The 8,986-nt window shown below is 33.5% G+C and overlaps 1 protein-coding gene across 1 annotated transcript in view; it reads left to right on the top strand.

Annotated features, from left to right (window-relative positions):
- Window positions 1–8,986, top strand: part of LOTGIDRAFT_140419 (hypothetical protein) — a gene marked incomplete at both ends in the record, with an annotated part of 59,361 nt that overhangs the window by 24,384 nt on the left and 25,991 nt on the right. Inside the window, 8 exons of the mRNA XM_009050211.1 lie at window positions 722–864; window positions 2,075–2,177; window positions 3,077–3,187; window positions 4,696–4,878; window positions 5,211–5,360; window positions 5,938–6,057; window positions 6,762–6,905; window positions 8,548–8,741. Coding sequence (XP_009048459.1) covers window positions 722–864; window positions 2,075–2,177; window positions 3,077–3,187; window positions 4,696–4,878; window positions 5,211–5,360; window positions 5,938–6,057; window positions 6,762–6,905; window positions 8,548–8,741 — 1,148 coding nt within the window. The remainder of the gene's footprint in view (window positions 1–721; window positions 865–2,074; window positions 2,178–3,076; window positions 3,188–4,695; window positions 4,879–5,210; window positions 5,361–5,937; window positions 6,058–6,761; window positions 6,906–8,547; window positions 8,742–8,986) is intronic.

The raw sequence follows: 8,986 nt of genomic DNA, 5'->3' as shown, positions 1-8,986 counted from the left end.
AGCGAAGATCAAGTTCGAATTTGAGCTATTTTCGACAGTTAGGAGCAGAGTTATTGCCCTTGCCCCAAAATCTTGAATATGCTATTACTCTTAGTTTTCAACCGATTTTGATTGTTTTTGGACCTAAATCGAAAGGTTTGAGAAAGTTTAGTTTAACCTCTATACAGTAAGTGCTTCTATCAACATCAATTGCTCGTAAACACTCAAACACTAAAAACTAGAGTGTTTGAAGGAATCAAATGAAATTCGGTATGTGCATACATATTCATGAAACAAAGGTCCGTCTGCCCGTCAACATTTGCTTGTAAACGCTATAAAAACTAGACTTTTTAATGGAATCAAATGAAATTCAGTATGTGTATACATATTCATAAAACGAAGATCAAGTTCGAATTTGAGCTATTTTCTGGTAGAAGCAGAGTTATTGCCCCTGCCCCAAAATCTTGAATATTTACCATCCGTATGCCGTTGTGGGCGTATATATCTGTGGTCCACTATCTTACATTTAACAACTTGAGCTCAGAACGATCATATCAACCGGTCCTTCATCAAACCTTATGGCATCGATCTTTCCCAGATTATCCACAGCCAATGGGGTTAACTGGATCAAAAGATGAGGAATGATGACTTATTCAAGGTCATCAATCTTTCAAACACCGACAGAGAAAAGATGTTAAATTAGAGATTACTTTATGTCATGATCAAATTTTGTCAATTTCAGACACAGATTCAGATCAACCAATCACCATCAATAAGAGAAAAAGCTATTTTACTGATGAAACTGATGCAGAACGTAGAAAAAAGATTCCCTGATGATTCTGATTTAAACGGACAGTTCTTAGACCTAGTCAACTATATATACAGGTAATTGCCAAATTTCATTATTTCTTTTTGGTACAAAATTGAATGAAAATTGAATCTATGCCAGTGGCATTTCTCAGAGATCCCAGACTAACGCTTTTTAGAGGAATTCCTCTATTTTTCTGACCGTTGGTATTTTTTTTATTTTCAAATAAAACCTTTTTATACGCCCACATGAAATGGGGTGTGAGTGTTCATAATCTCCCAAGGATGAACCCTATTGAAAATCAGAAGAATTGAAAAATATTTAGTATGAGTTACTGCCCTTGTTCTTGAAAACGCTTTCAAATTTAGCTCTTAAATACTAAAAGGCATGATTGTTGCTGGATTTTGACAAAACTTGGTTTTATTATTGGCTGAAGATTGAATATTTGCCTTCTAAAGTTTTCATGAGCTAAAAATTGAACACGTTTTCAAGAACAAGGGCAATAACTCAATATTATTCATTATCGCCCAAAAGAAGTGTTGAAGGTTGAATATTTCAAACTGGTGATTGTTACTGTACTGCTAAATATTTTCATTCAAAATCAAAGCTGCCAATGGGCGTATATTACCTTGCCTGGCAAGCTATCTTAAAATTTAGTTTTAGGAATGAAAAGATTTCTGTATGGGAAATGACTCCCAAAGCATCTTAAAATGGTGAAATCTCCCTCTATACCTCACATGAGAGTCTGTGGCCCTCTTTACCTTCAGCTGATATTTTTCATTTCCTCTCTTTTTTTCGTTCCTCACTGGGATCCCTGATATCTATGAATCATTTGATGAGGTGGACAAGGGGCGAAGGAATTGTCAAAGATGGGGGTTCACAGACATTTTTCCCATATCTTACTATAAAAATTATATATAAAAGTTTTAATTTTTATACGCCCACATCTCTCTATGTCCGTCCGTCCGCCCGTCAACATTTGCTTGTAAACCCTCTAAAAACTAGATTTTTTGATGGAATCAAATGAAATTCTGTATGTGTATACATATTCATAAAACGAAGATCAAGTTCGAATTTGAGCTATTTTTGACTGTTAGAAGCAGAGTTATCGCCCTTGCCCCAAAATCTTTACCATCGGCATGTCGTGGTGGGCGTATATGACTGTGGTCCACTGTCTTTTTTAGATATACTTCCCACAAAAAGATTTCAAATTGTCTAATAATTTGGTTGAAAATTTCCCAAAATTGATAAATATTTCCAAGTATGATAAATATTTTTTTTTTCCAGAGATGAAACATTAAGTGGTAGTGAGTTAACATCTAAGCTAGAATCAGCATTTTTAGCAGGTTTAAGATGTAACCAGCCTGCCATTAGACAGAAATTTGTTGAGGTAAATTTACCATTATTTTGCATGTACTTTTAGTTGCCGCGGTGGCTCAGTGAGTTAGACGCTTGCTCGCTAACCTGAAGGTCCAGGGTTCAATCCCGGCATAGGTCGAGATAATACCTTCAGATTTTTCAACCCGGTTTCCCCCTGTCAGTGATGCAGAGGGGCTGTTATGGAAAAAGCGTCAAGACAATAAACCGAGGCCCTGTATGCTACAGGCTGCGCACGTTTAAGATCCCTCGACAGTTGGAAATCGAAAAAGAGCAGGCTAATGCCGCTGTCCTGGCAAAATTTCCCTCATGACACCCTGCATTGCGTTGCCCGTCTTCATTAGCCCACATGGTGCAGAAAAGTAGGACGTAAAACTCCCTTCATTTCATTTTTTTTTTGCATGTACTGTTAGTTGTTTATGAATAGGGACTTGGCTCGTTTCATACAACTATGATATTTGACAGTGCTTCTGATAGTCATAAGTTAATCAATACATGCATTTCATAAAACAGTCTGTAGAATTGTGCCAACTTAACTAATGATCAACAACAAAATATAAATTTTCTCAAAGATCAGAAATCCTTTTTTGGGAAACTTCCTCCAGATCACTTGATTACACTGCCATTTTGCTTCGAAGCCTTCTTGTCATGATCATTAATGTAGATTGAATATCGTAGGTGACCGCTTGAAACCTTGTATAACGATATATGACGCGGAAATAACTTATCGAGAAAAACGCAAAAATCTATTTGTACGCGTATTTTGTTAAAATCTTTTTTATCGATTTTTTTACTGCTATACATGGTTTTCATGACCAAATGACCAAATATGGCATATACGAGGTTTCAAGCGGTCACACACGATATTATAATGTTTCTGACTATAGGCCAATATTATTACATTTCTAACAGGTTTTTGAGAACAGTATGCCAAGAAAGATTTTTGATAGATTGTTATATATAACTTGTTCACAGAATTGGGAGGCCATGGGATCACACTTCTGGCTCAAACAATGTATTGAGGTTAGTATTTAAACATTTTGATATTGTTGGTATTTCCCTGGTATTTCTTGTGGTATTTCAACTGATATTTCTACTGGTATTTCAACTAATATTTAAACTAATATTTAAACTATTATTTCCCTGGTATTTCAACTAGTATTTCCCTGGTATTTCAACTAGTATTTCCACTAGTATTTCAACTGGTATTTCAACTGGTATTTCAACTAATATTTAAACTATTATTTCCCTGGTATTTCAACTAGTATTTCTACTGATATTTCTTGTGGTATTTCAATTGATATTTCCACCGGTATTACAATTGATATTTCCACCGTATTTCAATTGATATTTTCACCGGTATTACAATTGATATTTCCACCATATTTCAATTGATATTTTCACCGGTATTTCAACTAATATTTAAACTAGTATTTCTACTGGTATTTCAACTAGTATTTCCACTAGTATTTCTACTAGTATTTTTTGTGGTATTTCAACTAATATTTAAACTATTATTTCCCTTGTATTTCAACTATTATTTAAACTATTATTTCTTGTGGTATTTCAACTGATATTTCCCCTGTATTTCAACTAATATTTAAACTATTATTTCTTGTGGTATTTCAATTGATATTTCCACCGGTATTTCAACTAATATTTAAACTATTATTTCTACTAGTATTTCTACTAGTATTTCTTGTGGTATTTCAATTGATATTTCCACCGGTATTTCAACTAATATTTAAACTATTATTTCTACTAGTATTTCTTGTGGTATTTCAACTAATATTTAAACTATTATTTCTACTAGTATTTCTTGTGGTATTTCAACTAATATTTAAACTATTATTTCTTGTGGTATTTCAATTGATATTTCCACCGGTATTTCAACTAATATTTAAACTATTATTTAATCTATTATTTCTTGTGGTATTTCAATTGATATTTCCACTGGTATTTCAACTAATATTTAAACTATTATTTCCCTGGTATTTCAACTAGTATTTAAACTATTATTTCTTGTGGTATTTCAATTGATATTTCCACCGGTATTTCAACTAATATTTAAACTATTATTTCTACTAGTATTTCTTGTGGTATTTCAACTGATATTTCCACTGGTATTTCAACTAATATTTAAACTATTATTTCCCTGGTATTTCAACTAGTATTTAAACTATTATTTCTTGTGGTATTTCAATTGATATTTCCACCGGTATTTCAACTAATATTTAAACTATTATTTCTACTAGTATTTCTTGTGGTATTTCAACTGATATTTCCACTGGTATTTGAACTAATATTTAAACTATTATTTCTACTGATATTTCTACTGATATTTCAAACAGTATTACTATATATTTACACAGATATTTCCCTGCCTGGTAAATCAACTACTATATCTGTTGATACTACTACTATTTTTACTAGTATTTCAACTGTGTAACACATTAAGGACTGAGATATCTATTGCTAAAGTGACCACAACTACAGTACCTTTCTCTCTCATGAATTTATTATTTTTTTAGTTATTGATATCAGTAGCAGTAAATGGTTTATCAATACAATCCTCATCACCTATGAATCTGTTACCGTCTGCTAATTCTGTAGTCAATATGGCCGACAGTCAGGATAGAGCTATATTTGCCAATATAACACATTTAAAAGAAGAACCAATGGATGTAGAGTCAGTTGATTCTAATAAAGAGGAGGTAAATATTTTTATGAATTTCAATTGTGAAGACGTGTAGATCGATATATATAACCACATTTTTCATCACACGCTTTCTTTTTAACCCTTATGATATTAATATTCCAAAATGACCCTCTATGATAATCTGAAAGTGCCAGAAGCAACAACAAATTTTGTGGTCATGAGTTGTAATGTTGGTCAGTCTGTGGACCTTTAAGAAGTCATCTTTCATCACTATTCCAGTGGACCAGCTGTTAATCAAGGAAAGATCAATGTAAAGAGGTTTGGCCATGGACCTGTCAGTAGACAGGACTCTCAAGGAAATATGTTGTTATCTTAACATTTTTTTAGGATGATATTGACATGGAGCTGACTGGTGTATCCTCAGATGAAGTATTAAATAAAGAAAACGATAAGAAAGAATATGGTGACCCTAAACAGTCTTTACAAACTCAATTACAACGTCAAGCTAAATTTCTAGAAAATTGTCGTGAAGTTAAGGTTAGTTTGCCTCTTAATCGCTTACCAAGGCCGAAGCATAATTGAAGAATGTAGGCAAATGCCTGACACGTCCAAACAACCAAGTGTCTTTTTTATCAAATATGTTTAAAGATGGGTTCTCTTATTTTTTAGAGTCAAATTAAGCAAACTATTTGATTAATTGGTGTTTCTAATGAATTATCATATATTCTTAATCATATCATTATGTTCTTATTGCATATAATTAAGAGTTTTAACCAATCATAAATGTCCATGTATGTATAGTCTGGATAAACAGAAAAAGACTTTTTAACCTTTCTTGAACGGTCACTCATTGGAATTCTGCTGGTAATTCTCTTCTAATTTAGCTAATTATGAATTGATTATGGACAAGTCATTAGAACACCTCTACCTTCTATCCATTTAAGTATTAGCATTTTCATTTTCCGAAATGAAAATAAGGGAACCCATCTTTAACATTATCGGAGCCAGACTCCTTTTGATTCAATTTGGATTGTGCTGTGGCAGTATTTTCTGAATAATGTAATGAAATTTGAAGTTTTTAATTGAGATTTGAGATTACAAATATTAATTTCAGACATTACAGTATCTGAATGCGTTGTCTCAACTCTGTCACCAAAATACGCAATTATCACACATCACCTGGTTAGAATTGTTCCCTCGTATCTGGAAGATATTAACAGAAAAACAACAGCAGGTATGTATCTAAATACAGTTGTCCTTCACAGTTGTCGCTCGATTGGAGAATTCTGCTATTCTGGATTCACAGAATCAACCAGGCATTCAATTAAACAAGTGTCAACAGAGTTCAGAATGCGTTCCACCTCAAAATAGTAGGTGTAGGATAAGAACATTTTTAATGTGACATATTCGCTTCAGTACTGCTTGATTGAAGCCAAAATTGGAACTATGGATCTTGTTCAGAACTCCACACTGTCTCAAATCTTGATATCAATAGGTTATCTTCTGACATTTGCTTCAGTACTGCCAGAATTCAAACTATGGATCTTGTTCAGAACTCAACAACTCCGAACTCCAATATCAATAGGTTATCTTGTTTGAAAGCCGCTAGACACCAATCAACAAGCTTTAGACCATACAAAATAAAAAGTCTTTTTTACAGGTCTTTTTTTCAAAAATCGTGGTGAGAGGGTGAATTTATTATTTATTACTTATAAGTGCTTTTTTAGATTTTCAACTGGAATAAATCGGAGCGAGTGAAAGCATTTATTATTTATTACCACAAATTTAATGTACATTTAATATTAAGGCAACAATCGGTCATTTTTAGGGCCTGTAAAACAGACTATTTATTTTGTATGGCCTTTGATATACAATTTATCTTCCTAGTTTACACAACAAAGTCTTTTCGTTAAATATATTGTTTGTCTTTATTAACAGACTTTAAGCAGTGAATTGGTAGCATTTCTGTGTAGTGGAAGTCATGGTGTTCAGAAGGAATGTCAACCAAGTTCAGTTCATACATTTGTTGAAGGTTTATCATCTTGTGTTCCTACAATATCTATTAGACCATGTGTTTTAAAGGTAGGTTATTGAAGGTTTATCAGCTATTGTTTGAAAGTTAAGTGATAGTAGGTTTATCATCTTGTGTTCCTACAATATCTATTAGACCATGTGTTTTAAAGGTAAGTGATAGTAGGTTTATCATCTTGTGTTCCTATAATATCCACGAGACCTTGTGTTTTAATGGAAGGTTATTGAAGGTTTATCATCTTGTGTTCCTACAATATCTATGAGACCTTGTGTTTTAATAGAAGGTGATTAAAGGTTTATCATCTTGTGTTCCTTCAATATCTATGAGACCATGTGTTTAATGGTAGGTTATTGAAGGTTTATCATCTTGTGTTCCTACAATATCTATGAGACCATGTGTTTTAATGGAAGGTTATTGAAGGTTTATCATCTTGTGTTCCTACAATAGCTATTAGGTTATTGAAGGTTTGTCAGCTTTTGTTTTAAAGGTAAGTGATAGTAGGTTTATCATCCTGTGTTCCTTCAATATCTATGAGACCTTGTGTTTTAATGGAAGGTGATTGAAGGTTTATCATCTTGTGTTCCTACAATATCTATTAGACCGTGTGTTTTAAAGGTAAGTGATAGTAGGTTTATCATCGTGTGTTCCTTCAATATCTATGGGACCATGTGTTTTAAAGGTAAGTGATAGTAGGTTTATCATCCTGTGTTCCTTCAATATCTATGAGACCTTGTGTTTTAAAGGTAGGTTATTAAAGGTTTATCAGCTTTTGTTTGAAAGTTAAGTGATAGTAGGTTTATCATCTTGTGTTCCTTCAATATCTATGGGACCATGTGTTTTAAAGGTAAGTGATAGTAGGTTTATCATCGTGTGTTCCTTCAATATCTATGAGACCTTGTGTTTTAAAGGTAGGTTATTGAAATTTATCAGCTTTTGTTTGAAAGGTAAGTGATAAGCGGTTTATCATCTTGTGTTCCTTCAATAACCATGAGACCTTATGTTTTAATGGAAGGTGATTGAAGATTTATCATCCTGTGTTCCTTCAATATCTATGAGACCTTGTGTTTTAAAGGTAGGTTATTGAAGGTTTATCAGCTTTTGTTTGAAAGTTAAGTGATAGTAGGTTTATCATCTTGTGTTCCTTCAATATCTATGGGACCATGTGTTTTAAAGGTAAGTGATAGTAGGTTTATCATCGTGTGTTCCTTCAATATCTATGAGACCTTGTGTTTTAAAGGTAGGTTATTGAAGGTTTATCAGCTTTTGTTTGAAAGGTAAGTGATAAGCGGTTTATCATCTTGTGTTCCTTCAATAACCATGAGACCTTATGTTTTGGAAGGTGATTGAAGATTTATCATCCTGTGTTCCTTCAATATCTATGAGACCTTGTGTTTTAAAGGTAGGTTATTGAAGGTTTATCAGCTTTTATTTGAAAGTTAAGTGATAGTAGGTTTATCATCTTGTGTTCCTTCAATATCTATGGGACCATGTGTTCTAATGGTAGGTTAGACGCTGTGTAGTGGCCACGTCAATCAAACTCAAAGATATAGTAGTCCGTTAAGGGGTGAAGCTTATATTTACATTCGGTTTACACAGATATAAACCGAATTCACATGACCACTGTTATCCAATCAAATTACGTGATACCGTGTATACAGAATCGTGATTTAATTTAATTTTTTTAATTTTTAGTATTTGGGGAAAACTCATAATTTATGGCACAGAGCCTGTTTACAATTAGAACAGATGACAATAGAAAATGGACCATTAACACAGATAAAAACTAGACCAGTTAGTGAATACGAGTTTGAACCAACTTCCAATCAGCATCAGGTATATTTTAATAGTTCTTCTCTCAGTCAATCTCAGGGAGCTGTGGTAGCTCAGTGAGTTAGACGCTTGCTCGATAACCTGAAGGTCCAGGGTTCAATCCCGGCATAGGTCGAGATAATACCTTCGGATTTTTCAACCCGGTTTCCCCCTGTCAGTGATGCAGGTAAGAGAGGCTGACATGGAAAAACTGTCGTCGTTTGGATGGGACACTAAACCGAGGCCCCGTGTGCTACAGGCTGTGCACGTTAAAGATCCCTCGACAGTTGGAAATCGAAAAAGACTAGGCTTATGCCTCTGT

Source organism: Lottia gigantea (assembly GCF_000327385.1).
Source record: "Lottia gigantea unplaced genomic scaffold LOTGIsca_147, whole genome shotgun sequence".
Lineage (NCBI taxonomy): Eukaryota > Metazoa > Mollusca > Gastropoda > Lottiidae > Lottia > Lottia gigantea.
The sequence above is the reverse complement of the archived record's forward strand: the minus strand, read 5'-3'. Positions and strand labels throughout refer to the sequence as shown.